This window comes from Spizellomyces punctatus (assembly GCF_000182565.1).
Source record: "Spizellomyces punctatus DAOM BR117 chromosome Unknown supercont1.2, whole genome shotgun sequence".
NCBI lineage: Eukaryota > Fungi > Chytridiomycota > Chytridiomycetes > Spizellomycetales > Spizellomycetaceae > Spizellomyces > Spizellomyces punctatus.
The window spans coordinates 689903-702861 of record NW_015971538.1 but is presented as its reverse complement, the minus strand read 5'-3'; the positions used below and the strand labels follow the sequence as shown (position 1 = coordinate 702861).

The 12959-nt window shown below is 48.0% G+C and overlaps 7 protein-coding genes across 7 annotated transcripts in view; 4 read left to right on the top strand and 3 right to left on the bottom strand.

Moving 5' to 3' along the window:
* Positions 1–109: 109 nt before the first annotated feature.
* Positions 110–800, top strand: SPPG_01144 (TRAPP subunit TRS23). The gene is made up of 3 exons (XM_016749463.1): positions 110–256; positions 317–420; positions 481–800. The coding sequence occupies exons 1-3, from the start codon at positions 135–137 to the stop codon at positions 666–668; spliced, it is 414 nt and encodes a 137-aa protein (XP_016611712.1). The 5' UTR covers positions 110–134; the 3' UTR covers positions 669–800.
* SPPG_01143 (phosphoribosylamine-glycine ligase) lies at positions 682–3727 on the bottom strand. Its single transcript, XM_016749462.1, has 7 exons — positions 3648–3727; positions 3415–3548; positions 2354–3340; positions 1833–2285; positions 1564–1767; positions 1059–1496; positions 682–990 (listed from the first exon to the last, which is right to left on the bottom strand). Exons 2-7 carry the CDS (start codon positions 3518–3520, stop codon positions 806–808), a joined length of 2373 nt encoding a protein of 790 aa, XP_016611711.1. The 5' UTR covers positions 3521–3548; positions 3648–3727; the 3' UTR covers positions 682–805.
* A 155-nt stretch (positions 3728–3882) lies between these two features.
* Positions 3883–5919, top strand: SPPG_01142 (uncharacterized protein). The gene is made up of 6 exons (XM_016749461.1): positions 3883–4097; positions 4161–4352; positions 4414–4438; positions 4511–4581; positions 4643–4934; positions 4990–5919. Exons 1-6 carry the CDS (start codon positions 3984–3986, stop codon positions 5406–5408), a joined length of 1113 nt encoding a protein of 370 aa, XP_016611710.1. The 5' UTR covers positions 3883–3983; the 3' UTR covers positions 5409–5919.
* Positions 5426–6952, bottom strand: SPPG_01141 (uncharacterized protein). The gene is made up of 3 exons (XM_016749460.1): positions 6804–6952; positions 6366–6748; positions 5426–6301 (listed from the first exon to the last, which is right to left on the bottom strand). Exons 1-3 carry the CDS (start codon positions 6907–6909, stop codon positions 5543–5545), a joined length of 1248 nt encoding a protein of 415 aa, XP_016611709.1. The 5' UTR covers positions 6910–6952; the 3' UTR covers positions 5426–5542.
* Positions 6953–7069: 117 nt separating this feature from the next.
* On the top strand, positions 7070–9056 carry SPPG_01140 (uncharacterized protein). Its single transcript, XM_016749459.1, has 11 exons — positions 7070–7195; positions 7285–7560; positions 7635–7666; positions 7732–7832; positions 7901–7967; positions 8026–8091; positions 8156–8222; positions 8297–8338; positions 8418–8511; positions 8584–8708; positions 8776–9056. The coding sequence occupies exons 1-11, from the start codon at positions 7117–7119 to the stop codon at positions 8952–8954; spliced, it is 1128 nt and encodes a 375-aa protein (XP_016611708.1). The 5' UTR covers positions 7070–7116; the 3' UTR covers positions 8955–9056.
* Positions 8994–11313, bottom strand: SPPG_01139 (uncharacterized protein). The gene is made up of 6 exons (XM_016749458.1): positions 10807–11313; positions 9996–10743; positions 9793–9930; positions 9643–9726; positions 9418–9577; positions 8994–9351 (listed from the first exon to the last, which is right to left on the bottom strand). The coding sequence occupies exons 1-6, from the start codon at positions 10879–10881 to the stop codon at positions 9060–9062; spliced, it is 1497 nt and encodes a 498-aa protein (XP_016611707.1). The 5' UTR covers positions 10882–11313; the 3' UTR covers positions 8994–9059.
* Positions 11314–11480: 167 nt separating this feature from the next.
* Positions 11481–12959, top strand: part of SPPG_08910 (uncharacterized protein) — a 2722-nt gene continuing 1243 nt past the window's right edge. The window contains exon 1 of the mRNA XM_016757059.1: positions 11481–12897. Coding sequence (XP_016611706.1) covers positions 11942–12897 — 956 coding nt within the window. The 5' untranslated portion in view covers positions 11481–11941. The remainder of the gene's footprint in view (positions 12898–12959) is intronic.

The window sequence follows — 12959 nt, the reverse complement described above, 5'->3', positions numbered from 1 at the left end:
GCAGGCATCTTTGGTTGCGTGGGAGCTCCATGCCGCTTGCAAGCAAATCACGTGGCCTGGATGGATCCATTCAACACGGTCAAGCGCGAATCCCCTCCCCCGGGCTGTCACCGAACAGTGATCGCAGGTTCACGATGCTTCACGCAATCCTAATTATAAATAAGGCTGGTGGTCTCATATACAACCGAGACTTTACGGAAGGCCTGGCGAAGTTAACAAGCAATGAGTATCTTGTGATGGCTGGCACATTTCATGGGTGCGTTTCAGCGGTCGAGGACGTCGCTACACCCAAGGTCCTATAACATTTCGTGAACAGGGTCCACGCAATCACCTCGAGAATATCCCCAGTGTCCCCTTCTTCAGGCATGGAAGTCCTAGAAACAGACACCTTCAAAATCTTCTGCTTTCAAACCCTCACAGGTTCGAGCAAATATGCTATTGGGGACTGCGACTGGGAAACGTAGCTGAACCGCTTCACAGGGGTGAAGTTCCTTTTAATCACCGATCCGTCGCAAGCTAACGTGGATGTACCATCAAGACGTGTGTACGAACTTTACGCTGACTTTGTCATGAAGAACCCCTTTTACAATCCGGAGATGCCAATACGCATTGATCTTTTCGATGCTAACGTCCAGAAACTGGTGCGCCAATTAAATGCTGCAGGATGAACCGTTCATACAATGGTTTGGCGGCTACGCTATTTGCCAATATGTTTATATATGTGGAACCTTCGTCTACGTACTGTACATTACACCCACCCTTTTTGCGAATGAAAAAAATGCATACTCCCTTCTACCTCATACATCTAAGCCCAGGCGGTTTCTGTGCCGATGAGCTCTACCTGTTCACCACTAGTCCGCTTCACAACCTTTCCGATCTCATACACTTCTTCACCAGCGTCTCGTAGTAAGCGGTTCACCTCGGGGACATTGTCCCGGCTAACGATCAGGATCATACCGATACCACAGTTAAATGTTCGTGCGAGTTCGGCTAGACAGGGTTTCATATGTTAAACGATGACCAAGCGAACCAGGAGAAGGGGAGAATGTTTTTCATACCATCTGCAATTCCACCAGTGCGCTTGACCCATTGGAAAACGGGAAGTAAAGGCCATGTTCGTGCATCAATTTGCACTCCAATGGTGTCCGGCAAGGCCCTAGGGATATTGTCTGGGAAACCTCCACCTGTGATATGAGCCATTGCCTTGATCAATCCTTTCCTCACGGCAGGAAGAAGCTGTCTGACGTAGATGCGGGTGGGGGTGAGAAGGGCTTCTCCGAGTGTTTGGCCGACTTCAGGCGATGCGAAAGGACATGGAGACGAGTAATCGAGATTTGCACGGGCAACAACATGACGAACAAGCGAAAAGCCGTTTGAATGCACGCCAGATGATGGTAGACCCAGCACGACATCGCCCTCTGATATAGCGTCAAATTTAGGAAGAACCTCATTGCGATCAACCGCCCCAACAACAAAACCAGCCAGATCGTAGTCGCCTGTACACATGAGAAAGTACCTGTCAGCTTCATTCCACTATAACCTAGGCTGAGATGTGCATCTTACCATGTTGATAAATACCCGGCATTTCCGCCGTTTCACCACCTACAAGCGCACATCCAGCGTCGCTACATCCAGCTGCAATGCCCGCAATCACGTCGCGGGCAACGTCTACCTCCAGCTTACTGCTCGCATAGTAATCGAGGAAGAATAGAGGCTCTGCGCCCTGAACGATAACGTCATTGACATTCATAGCCACGAGATCGATACCTAATAAGATTCCAACTTAGGATTTGATATCAATCGCTTTCGAGACCTGCATGGTGAGACTGTACCAATTGTATCATGCTTCCGAATAGCTTGAGCAATCTTGAGCTTCGTTCCCACACCGTCAGTTCCGGACACGAGTACAGGGTCTTTGTAGCCAGCTGCCTGTAGATCGAAAAGTCCTCCAAAACCACCAAGATCCGCATCTGCACCAGGTCTTCTGGTTGCCTTAACAAGCGGCTTCAGCTTCTCCACCAGCAAATTGCCGGCGTCAATGTTTACTCCGGCCTGTGCGTAAGTGGCACCAGATGTTTTCTTGCTTCCGAGCAAAGCCAAGGCCCTGTGACCAATGTCACGACGGAACTGAGCTCCGTCAAACTGGACCAGAAGAACGCTGGAATTTGCTAGCTTCAACGCCTCTTGAAGGTCGCCAGCCACAGCGGTTACGGCGAGTACACGTCCTCCTGAGGTCGTCAATCTTCCTCCGTCCAACTTTGTCCCAGCATGGAAAACAGTAACATCTGCAGGAGTATTAACATGATTATTACATATCCAAAACAAAGGCGGTAATTATCGCATCGTTTCTTACTTGGAGGTACCGAGGCAATCTTGATTTCTTTGCCCTTTTCGTATGATCCAGGGTAGCCTTGAGCAGCAATCACAACCGTTGCAGCAGAGGATGACTTGAAGTTTACTTTTACGGAATCTAAGCGCCCTTCGGCTGCGGCAAGAGTGATCTCAAAAAGATCACATCCGTCATCCAACAGGGGAAGTACCACTTGGGTTTCTGGGTCTCCGAACCGTGCGTTGAATTCGAGCACTTTTGGCCCAGAAGGTGTCAGCATCAGACCTGCGTAAAGGACACCCACAAAAGGATGGCCGTCCCGGCGCATTCCATCGACGGTAGGTTGCAAGACGGTCCGCTTCACCTCAGCGGCAAGCTCAGGTGTAAAGATGGGGGCGGGAGCATATGCGCCCATTCCTCCAGTATTCGGTCCCTTATCTCCCTCAAAAGCCCGTTTGTGGTCTTGCGCCGCAGGCATTGGGATGACTGTATAACCGTCTGAGAATGCCAGCACACTAACTTCCTCTCCGGTAAGACGTTCTTCGATAACAACTTCACTGCCAGCGTCTCCGAACACGGAATCCACCATAATAGATTTCAGGCCCTCAATCGCTTCTTCTTTGGTTTCAGGTAGCAGCACACCCTTTCCAGCCGCAAGTCCTGAGGCCTTGATTACCAGCTGCCCACCGAAGTTTTCAATGTAAGATTTGGCTTTGTTGAAATCCGTGAAGACCTCGTATGCGGCAGTCGGAATCTGATGCTTCTTCATGAAGTCTTTGGAAAACGCTTTCGATCCTTCGAGCTGAGCTGCTTCCTTTGATGGTCCGAAGCAAGGAATTCCGACCTTTTTGAAAGCAGCCTGAATGCCATCAACCAAGGGCTGTTCCGGACCAGGGATAACGAGCGCTACATTGTTCTCGCAGGCAAAGCGAACGAGGCCCTCAAAGTTGTTCCCGGCGTCTACTGAAACGTTCTTCACCTTTGGTCCAGCCGTTTCCGTACCGCCGTTTCCTAATTTGTGACAATCACCCAGCTCTCAGTAAGCAATGCAAAATGCTTTCCGCTCGAAACAGAGCAGAACTCACCAGGAGCAACAAATATGGTGGCTACCCGCTGCGACTTTGCCAAGGCCCAAGCAATGGCGTGCTCCCGTCCACCAGATCCAACAAGCAATACGTTGACAGGTGACATGATATAGATACGCTAGCAGTGAGGCACTCTAAGGTCGTGATAATATGTCAATTTATAGAAGATCTTTGCTAGCATATCGTAGGGATATGCCCCAAAGCAACCGGTATAATAGACCGAATTAGCTCACCAGGAAGTGTGCACAGCCAGACTTAATGGTCTTGCGCGGGGTGACGGCCTAAAACCAGGTAAACCGCCGCAAAAACGTCGGTGTTAGAATGGTTGCAGGGTGAAGGAAGAGCAGCGAGCAGAGATGGAACGCGAGTGGTCGTGGCGCAGCAACAAAAATCATTAATCGGCTCGAATGGGTTTCCCACGCTGACGCACCCCGATCGTTCAGCAACTCACTTATCCACAAGCCTATCATCTTGAACACCACAACGCAGTTATCCTTGTCCGTTATCCTTGACGACTTTTGCAAAGAAAGTCACGCAAACTACGAACCGTAGTTTTGGACGTTCAGTTCATGATGCCAGCCATCTTGCAATCAACAACCTGCCAGCTTCCCAGCGGAGCTTATCTAGATGCTGTACGCAACTCATGTAACGCTTTGAGTCAAACGTTGTCTCCTGATATTACTGTATGTGCTCTCCAACATTGTTACATCAGTGAAACCTGACTGGATGGGCTAATTCACAGGAAGGTGGATGAAATTGCGGTCCAAGACTTCATTTCCCGAATAGATCCAAGCAAATGGCGGGAAGCTCAAAAAGAAGCGACGCGGATGCCGCTAAAGTTTGACACGCTGGAACAAGAGCTGAACATTATTGCCTTGATTGATCTGTTGACTTTCGGTAGTGGGTGGAGGTCGCAACTCAAGGAAGCTGTGGGAAGAGTAAGTTTCATGCCTGCATTTCATGGAGTTTATAATATTTAGCGTCACCGCCATCTTTTAGGGAGCCTATGATACCCTTCGTTTCGGTGCGTCACTTCTAAGATTATTGCTTGAGATTTCCGGGTTACATTAAGACAGATAATCAACCTCATCATCAGGCGTCATGTCTCTACACATCTCCTCCGTGGATGTATCTGCAAAGTACATGCGAGAAATCACCTTGGGCGAGGTACGCAGTAAATTCTTGGTTTGAGTCCCTCCACGGAGCTACAAAATAGTCTCTCCAAAAGGTGGCTACGTTGTTCAACATCCCTGTCACCCGAGACGTTCCCCATGAAACTCTACCGCTGACTCTGACTGAACCGCATCCATTACGCGAATTCGCCCAGAAAATCACAGATGTGATGAACGAGACGGGCGCCATTTTGCAGCAGAAGGATTATCGCAATTTGGCGCACTTCTTACTTGACGTCACCAAACCTGGAGCCAATGGAAGTGGATATCCATCAGCAGAGAATTTGGTAGCGGCGCTGGCGAGCACCTTACCTTCAATGAGGGATATGGGCCGATGCAATGGAGTCGGTAGGTGTGATGCCAGCCTATAGCAGGACGGTCATTTTCTAATGCTCGGCTTCAGACGTGTACATTTTCCGACGACCACAGCTTATGGCTCTGAATCTGTATCGATATTTCAGAGATGCTGACCCAGCTCGCTTTCAGTTCTCGGACATGAGCATGCTGACAGTTTTGGCGGATGATATTTTACCATCGCTTTGGATTCATTTGGGCGTCCTCAAAGTCTCACCCGACCTTGCCGCAATGCTAGAAAGGGGCGATGATTTGGGGACAACAACTGAGCAGTGGGATCTCCGTCTTAGAGCTGCTGCTGTCGTTGCTGCAGAAGCGGTGGTCCAGAAGGCAAAAACAACAGAAGGATTGGATCAGGATCTGGCTACGATGAACCATATTTTGCTGGATGCCTATCTGCGCCAGTGGTACAAGGATAGTGGCGCTCAGCTAAAAAGACTGATCAACAAGAAGACGGTGTGGTACTGAAGGTTATCCGAGGGGAATTGCTCAAGGAGGAAAAACCTCGTGCGACATGGCCCGATGGTGATTAGCTTTTGAAACTGCGCAGGAACGGCTTAGTATCCAGCATATATGTACATTATTGGTATTATATCATCCACTCAAAGTTTCGTGCTCCCATCCTGGCGAAACTGGGATATCATGGTTCGAGACCGATCCGTGTCATCTCTATGACTGCCCCTACTCGCGGATGCCCCTTCCGATGACCCTCCTGCGAGCGCACTGATAGCCGAGCTAAGGACCGACTTGCTAGTGGATGATGAGGCAGATGCCTCCTTTCGCCGATCCAACGCAAAATTAATGAGTTGCGATTGTACAGCTTGACATAAAGCCCGCACAGAATGCATTTCTTCCCGCAATCGAGATGTTTCGCAGAGCAGTGCCATGTCCTGCCTCATTTCCATTGCTGAAAATCCAGCGCTCAGATTGACCAAATCTGAGCGCAACTGGTCTGTCTCAGCCAGTAGTTGACCAATCCTGTCCGCTGTTTCGCCAACGATGGGTGGTACCATCGCAGCTTCTGGCGGTGATATCACCAGCGGACGCTCGCGAAGCGCTTCAACTTGCTGTTGTAGATCTGCAAGTTGGCGACGGAGCTCCCTATTTTCTTCTTCCACTGCTTGCTGGCGTTGATCGTGGATCCTAAAGAACCCCTTTATGGCCTCAAAGGGACACGTGATGAGGTGCTGCTCATTCAACAATTTGCGGTGGCCCTCCCATGAGCACCCATGTCGGACATGAGTGCAAGAAACTATTGCTTCTGGGCAATCATTTATGTGCCCTGCCAAGTCTGATCGAAGGATATCTCGTTTGCAGTGCATGCAGGACGCGGTGCCTGCTGAACACTCGCTGACATGCACCTGATAGACGGATGTCAACAACCGTCAAAGAGAAAGGACAGGTTATAAATACTAGAGTGCTTACCGCAAAATCCCTCTTTCTAATCGTCCGGTTACATCGAGTACATGCCTCTGCTCGGTAACTGCACTCCCGCATGTGGCTCTCAAGCTCACTTCGCCGGACACCTTCCTGACACCCGTCCAACTCACATCCTACCTGTGCATACAGACAATGCACAGACAAATGCGAATTTAAGGATTGCCGCTGTCCAATCCACGTACACCCGTCTTTGCGATTCGGGCAAAACACTTGCAGCTCATCGAGAAGGCTCGATATCAGTTTCGCAGCGGGTGTCACTTGTGTCAGGGAAAGGGGGGTGCGGTCAATGGGGCAAGATGGTGTGGGTGTTGAAGCTAGAGCAAACGTTATACAGTCTTGGCAGAAGGTATGACCACATGGGGACGAAACTGGTGTCGCAAGTGAGCAAAGAAGGTCAGGAATTCCACGAACTTGAACACGTACCTGGGGTAATAAACGGACAATAACATATAGGACATAAGAGATTTTGGTTAATCTCGTCCACGTAGTCATAATCGGTAGCTTTGAACGCAGCCGTTGTGGTTGCCATTTCTGTTGGTTGCTTGCTCTGATGCTTTTGTCGTTCTCAACTTGGTGACAGATTGCTCGTCTTGGTCAGTCTGTCCACGTGGGTTCGGAGACACATGTGATGCTTACTCCATCAACATGATCATCAAAGTCAAAATGGCCTACGAACAAACTCAAACAAACTGCTACTTTGCTGGACCTCATTTTGCGCACATTCAAGAACTCCAAGATGATACTTGACTGGTTATTCGGGAGGCCGGTGTATTTACCCCTCTTTATTGACTATGCACACGGTGCTGGAACAGTTGGTGCGTTGAAACCCATTTCAACCTTTGCAAAAGTCCTTTGTCAGGAACTAGGTCTTTTCTCACGGTGTCTTGTATGCTGTCAAAACCAGTCATGACCCAAATATATCAGTCTTCCTTCTTATTTTGGATATATAAAATCTTCAAGTCATGCTATCGACTGCTTACCGGCACATCTGAACTCTACCGTATATGCGACGGAGCCGTCCAAGCCGCGGAATCTGCCCGTTCCAAGGAAGAAACGGAGTTGCAAACCCTGGAGGCCAAGGAGGGGGATGAGAAGGCAGAAAAGTCTGGCCGAAAGGTCAAGTTTGTCAACTCAAAGTCTCTTTCCGCCTATGTTGGGCCGGCCGCGGTGTATCGCATAGGTACTATTGTGTGGATGACGAGATCGGTAATGAATTTGCTCGCGAATAAACCGCTTCATGACATTCCACTCCAGATCGAGCGTTACTGTACTCGACTACATTGACAGTCAGTATTGAAATTCCATAATAATCAGATTATGTCGATCCACATGTGAACTCATTGATTCATAGGAAGTACGACGACAACTAGAGTCACCATATAGTACTTTAGAAGAACCTTTCGCCATCATCCTCGTCAAAAAGGGATTTCCGGGTAATGGCAATCCAAAAACGCAAGTATACTTTGTCGCATTTACCCATATCAGCGAACTGACCGGTTTGTTTATGTTGCTGAGAGCAGTCCGCAAGCGTTAATCCTCCGTCAATGCATCACTATTATCATGTCCTCGTACAAGCTGGTTCACGAGGTATTGAGCTAATGAGGGATATAAGAGGGTTCGTGAGACCTAAACTCACTCTGTTCAGTTGAATGCGCGAGCCGCTACAAAATATGATCCGACAAATCGATCACATGAACGGAAACTGCTTGAGGTCGACGAAAAATGTGTACCTTATGTTGCCACTATGGGTTAACTGAAATACCCTCCATCCGTAGTTATGGGATCTTATGATGCCAGACGAGAAGCTGACATCTAGATTTTCGGATCAGTGGCAAAAGATTGGTATGTAACATGCGTAAATTGTCAAGTGTCATCCCGTGGGCTTACATGGTGTATGTGAACTTGTTTTTGGACAGGATTTCAGGGAAAGGATCCTGCAACTGATTTTCGGGGAATGGGTACGCGCGTGCAAGAGTTGCAGTGGAAGACAATTAATCGGAATTATTTCAATATTGACACTCCCATATCGCTTTTTAGGAATGCTCGGATTAGATAATTTGCACTACTATGCGAAGCACCATCCACATTCTGTTCAGCGGGTCCTACAGACGTCTCATCATCCTACCGCTTGGTAAGTTACCGCGTGTGGGCGTATTAGAGACATCCGAAGAGAGGATTAATTTAATATCGTTGCCATAATCAGGTTTTCTATGGCGATTGTTGGCATCAACATCACGGACTTTGCTGTGCAGCTTGTGAGAACACGACAGTTACAACATTTTTTGTACACATTTGGAACTACCACTACAATGTTTAATGAGTTTTATTGTATGTTTTGCAAGTTCGTCAAGACGCTTTCCATTTGCGCCGTCACTCACATTTGAGTTTTCTCTAGGTTACATGTTCGATGAGTTTGGAAAGTATTGGGCGGCACAACCCATGATCACAGTCATGGACTTTGGGAGGGTTTTCGAGCAGTTCCAAACAAGGATCCAGTTGGAGCTTCTCATGTCCAAGGAGACCGTTTTGGATCCCAGTAGCCCTGTGTTCCTCAATAGTAAAAAGCGACTGTGATATTCCAGACAATATAAAATATCATAGAAAGGGGCTGTAGGGTTGTACGATAGCTGTTTTGCAAGTATGTATGGGATACAAATAGTGAAAGGGTATAGGACACTATCATGCTGCAACAACTTCCAACCGGCGGTCCATGAGCGTAGAAGTTTGGTCCGCTTCTGAGGTGCTTTCATCATCCGAAAAGTCCTCCTCATCCTCCTGATCATAAAATGGATGAAACGCTTGATAATGGCCAGCATGATGCGGTTGACGTTCGTCAAAACCTTGTTGGTGTTGCAAGTGATTACGTTTCACAGTTGTGTTGGCGGCAATGTGGGCGGCGGCGGGATCTGGGCGTGATTTTGAGTTCACCCGGGAATTATGGTTGTGGACTGTCGATGTGTGGTATTCCAAGCTAATAAGAAAATCAACGCATCAATACGAGCTGTTAAAATGTCGACCGAGCTGTAGAGATACGAACCTGTTGAGACTTCGGAATTGTCTCATGCACGATGGACATTCGAGGATACGACTGGCGGGGGCGTCGGAGGGACTCACCAAAGGGTCCATATCGGCGTGCGCTCTTTCGATATGGTCGGCTAGTCCTTGGGGGCTTTTGTAGGTTTTTCCACATCCAGGAACTGCTCAATAAAAATGAGTATTAAAACATGCATCGTTCAACATCCTCCAAAGATAAACTACGTACCTGCACAAACGTATGTCCTGATTCCATTTGGTGACTCCACCTCGATATTGTGGCCCGTGGCTTTGCCTTTTTGCAAATGGTAGGCTATTCCGCAAAGGTATATGATAAGCGATATTGATTCAATCTCTTTTGTGTTGTAACAATTTTTACCTAGACCGTTGGGATTCTTGTATGCCTTGCCGCATCCTTTGTAAGGACACACGTACGGCTTTTCGACAGCTTCTCTTGTCCGCGGGGTGGTAGAACCATTTCCTACGCCACTGCCATGACCCTTCTCCAAGTGATAGGCTATACAGCGACACAAGGTCAATATCCACCAGATTTGCGATTGCTTTCCATCAAACATTGCTCACCTAGTCCATTTGAATTTCGATATGCCTTGTCGCAACCCGGCATTGTGCATTTAAAAGGTTTAGGGTCGTTTAGTCCCACAGGAGAATGGGCGGTCTGGCGGTGGTAGATTAGACCATTAAGTTTCTTGTACTTTTTGTCACATCCAGGGTGGTCGCAGTGAAAAGGTTTTCCGTCGGGATCTGAATCTGGGGATGCGCCGATGGGATAGGGGGAGAGCGGTTCAGAGCGATCATCAGCAATGTTGCGCTTGCTGCCGTCTTCAATGACCAAACTCTGGACACGCATGGCCTTGGGAGACAGGTCTCTTCGTAGATCGGCATTTTGCTGAAAGTTGGCTTCGCGCTGGCGTTGCTGCTGCTGCTGCTGTTGTTGTTGTTGTTGTTGTTGTTGTTGTTGTTGTTGTTGAAGTCGCTGTTGCTGTCGCTGTTGCTGTTGCTGTTGCTGTTGCTGTTGCTGTTGCTGCTGCTGTTGTTGTTGAAGTCGCTGTTGCTGTTGTTGTTGCTGCTGATACTGCTGTTGCTGTTGCTCGTGATAGTGTTGCTGTGATTGATGATATGCTTTCGCTTGAGCCTGAGCGTAATCGTGTTTGGTGTGTTCCCGACACGTTTGATCGATGGTATGCTCGAGGTCTATCTTTCGTCGCTTTTGCTGTCCACCTTCCATAGGAAAGCCAGGTTGTGGTGGTGGGGCCTCCCGCTTCCAATAGTACGGGTAAGGGGCATTTTGGACAAAGGCATCGCGGGATGGCTGCACGGGGACATTTTGAATATGGCCATTGTCAACTCTGCGACACAGTGAGTTGCTAATTACCTGTGACATGCGTTGCAGCTCTGACGCAAAATCGTGATGGTGGTGCATGGGATGACCGGGCATTTCTACAGGCATATGTGCAAACGGGACTGTTGGTGGTATGTACAAAAATAAAAAAAAGGCTGAGGGGGGGAGGAGCCAACAAGGCCCTTGTAAAATAGAAAAAAAAAAAAAAGGAGAACGGTTCAAATACACCAAGTTCCTTCCTTCTAAACAGTTTGCTAACAAAAAAAAATATTTTTTTTTTCAAGAGACCAAAGTTTTTTTTTTTTCTGTTTATGAAAAGCGCGTCGTGTGGGAAGAAAGAGAGGAATGAAGGCGGGGGGCAATTCAACTTTCAGTTTGCTTTCCCTACTGCGATTTGTTTGTTGAAGAAGAAAAAGGGCGTAGGAGAAAAGGGCATTTTGTTGTTGTTGTTGAGAGGGAATGATATCTCTTTTAGCAACTGAACAACTCTAGGAGTTTTGTGACATTTGGCGTATGGCCAGGGCGTAAATAAAGAGTTTGGATTTCTTGCCCTTTCCAGAAGGACTGTTTTTTCTTTTTTTTTGTCTATTTTTTTTTTCTTGTTTGGGAGGCGAACTGTCTCGTCATCATGAATTGGTTTGAATGGGTTTTAGCTTTTGATTGCAATGTAATCTTTGTTCATCATGCATCCGAGAGCACGGACATACGGCTTTTGCTCATCTCTTTGCAGAGTTGATCAACGCTTTTTATAGTGTTGTTCGAGTTTTGTCAGTTTCAACCCGTATTGCCATATAGCCTATCCAATATATTTTCCACACTTTCAAAGGCAGTTGTGCCTCAAGCTGAATTTGCTTGGTAGAAACATCAGATATTCACAAACTGCTCGATCTGATGGCCGATAACAGTGTTTGCAAGATGCGTGCGTGTGCCATTCGCAGAACATGCCTCCATCAATTTGTGGTATCAAGTCAAGGTTGTGTGTTGCGCCCGTCCACAGGCCTGCAGAGTGATCGAACATCAACCATGACGACCCCCGCTTGGTGATATGGTCACCTGACCAGGGATCGAGATCACCAGAAATTACACTCGCTCTTCAGTAGCAACATTATAGGTTCTTGTAGATTCAACCGACGCTCGCCGTGACTCCATGACCAACATTGAACGATAAATGGCGCAACCAGGAAATCAAGCGCAAGACGTCTCGGCAACCACTGATAATCTTGAGGAGGGCGAGCTGCAGGCAAATGTATCTGACGTTGGCATACACGCTCAGAATGGTCAGCTTGAAACAATGGTAGACATTGAGCGGACGGAGAGCAATGCAGCCAAAGTCATCACATCACCTGAATCGAGTGGACCATCCCATATGACGGATGCTTCAACTCTGTTGGACAATGTTGCACCCAACACCCTACACAGTTCCGTTGGGGAATCTCCGTTGCAGGTGCGAAAGAAGGCCAAGCAAAAGTCAAAGTGGGAATCGGAAGAAGACTCGGACGAAAATGCTACCAAAAAGAGGGACGGTAGGAAGGCATCTAGTCGAAAGAAGGGGAAGGAGGAGGCAACGAAGAAGGTTGAGGGAGCTGCGGACCTTTTGCACCGAAAGCGTGGCGTGCCAGCCTCTGACGAAGAGACACCAGAAGTTGACCAGCCTTCACTCAAGAGACAGAGACCTGAAGCGGCTGAGGCTGCGTCACAGGATGATGCAGATAAAACACCGCAGTATCAACCTTCCCCATCACATAGCTCTAACGACCGAACATCTGTGGGACCGATATCAGTAAATGATGCATCAGACGGCACTCAAGCTCCAATGGAGGCAGAATTCATCCCACCCATTGCCCCACCGCGTCGTACCAGACTGATTGGCCCTCCTCTTGTCTCCTGCCGCAATGTGGATAACTATGAAAAACTGAATCGAATAGAGGAAGGTGCTTACGGGGTTGTGTACAGAGCACGGGATAGGCAGACCGGAGAAATTGTTGCACTCAAGAAACTGAAGCTGGAAAATGAAAATAACGGTTTCCCCGTCACATCATTGAGAGAAATTCATACATTGCTTTTGGCTAAGCATCCCAACATTGTGAACGTGAAGGAAATCGTTGTTACACCGAGCATGCGCGGGTATGTCATGACCGAACATGTCTTTTTTCCTTGATCTCATATTGATTATGCACTTGACTTGG

Bases quoted from the DNA above. Each gene is read 5' to 3' on its own strand.
- SPPG_01144 (XM_016749463.1), top strand. From the start codon at position 135: ATGCTTCACGCAATCCTAATTATAAATAAGGCTGGTGGTCTCATATAC. The intron at 257-316 runs GTGCGTTTCAGC...TTTCGTGAACAG, and splicing joins ATGGCTGGCACATTTCATGG to GGTCCACGCAATCACCTCGA. The intron at 421-480 runs GTTCGAGCAAAT...ACCGCTTCACAG, and splicing joins CTGCTTTCAAACCCTCACAG to GGGTGAAGTTCCTTTTAATC.
- SPPG_01143 (XM_016749462.1), bottom strand. From the start codon at position 3,520: ATGTCACCTGTCAACGTATTGCTTGTTGGATCTGGTGGACGGGAGCAC. The intron at 1,768-1,832 runs GTACAGTCTCAC...GAATCTTATTAG, and splicing joins TCGGAAGCATGATACAATTG to GTATCGATCTCGTGGCTATG. The intron at 1,497-1,563 runs GTAAGATGCACA...TCATGTGTACAG, and splicing joins GCCGGGTATTTATCAACATG to GCGACTACGATCTGGCTGGT.
- SPPG_01142 (XM_016749461.1), top strand. From the start codon at position 3,984: ATGATGCCAGCCATCTTGCAATCAACAACCTGCCAGCTTCCCAGCGGA. The intron at 4,353-4,413 runs GTAAGTTTCATG...GCCATCTTTTAG, and splicing joins TCAAGGAAGCTGTGGGAAGA to GGAGCCTATGATACCCTTCG. The intron at 4,935-4,989 runs GTAGGTGTGATG...GCTCGGCTTCAG, and splicing joins GGGCCGATGCAATGGAGTCG to ACGTGTACATTTTCCGACGA.
- SPPG_01141 (XM_016749460.1), bottom strand. From the start codon at position 6,909: ATGGCAACCACAACGGCTGCGTTCAAAGCTACCGATTATGACTACGTG. The intron at 6,749-6,803 runs GTACGTGTTCAA...TTGCGACACCAG, and splicing joins TTGTCCGTTTATTACCCCAG to TTTCGTCCCCATGTGGTCAT. The intron at 6,302-6,365 runs GTAAGCACTCTA...TCCGTCTATCAG, and splicing joins TTAGAAAGAGGGATTTTGCG to GTGCATGTCAGCGAGTGTTC.
- SPPG_01140 (XM_016749459.1), top strand. From the start codon at position 7,117: ATGATACTTGACTGGTTATTCGGGAGGCCGGTGTATTTACCCCTCTTT. The intron at 8,092-8,155 runs GTCGACGAAAAA...CTCCATCCGTAG, and splicing joins ATGAACGGAAACTGCTTGAG to TTATGGGATCTTATGATGCC. The intron at 8,339-8,417 runs GTACGCGCGTGC...ATCGCTTTTTAG, and splicing joins AACTGATTTTCGGGGAATGG to GAATGCTCGGATTAGATAAT.
- SPPG_01139 (XM_016749458.1), bottom strand. From the start codon at position 10,881: ATGCCTGTAGAAATGCCCGGTCATCCCATGCACCACCATCACGATTTT. The intron at 9,931-9,995 runs GTGAGCAATGTT...GTCGCTGTATAG, and splicing joins TCGAAATTCAAATGGACTAG to CCTATCACTTGGAGAAGGGT. The intron at 9,727-9,792 runs GTAAAAATTGTT...TTTGCGGAATAG, and splicing joins CAAGAATCCCAACGGTCTAG to CCTACCATTTGCAAAAAGGC.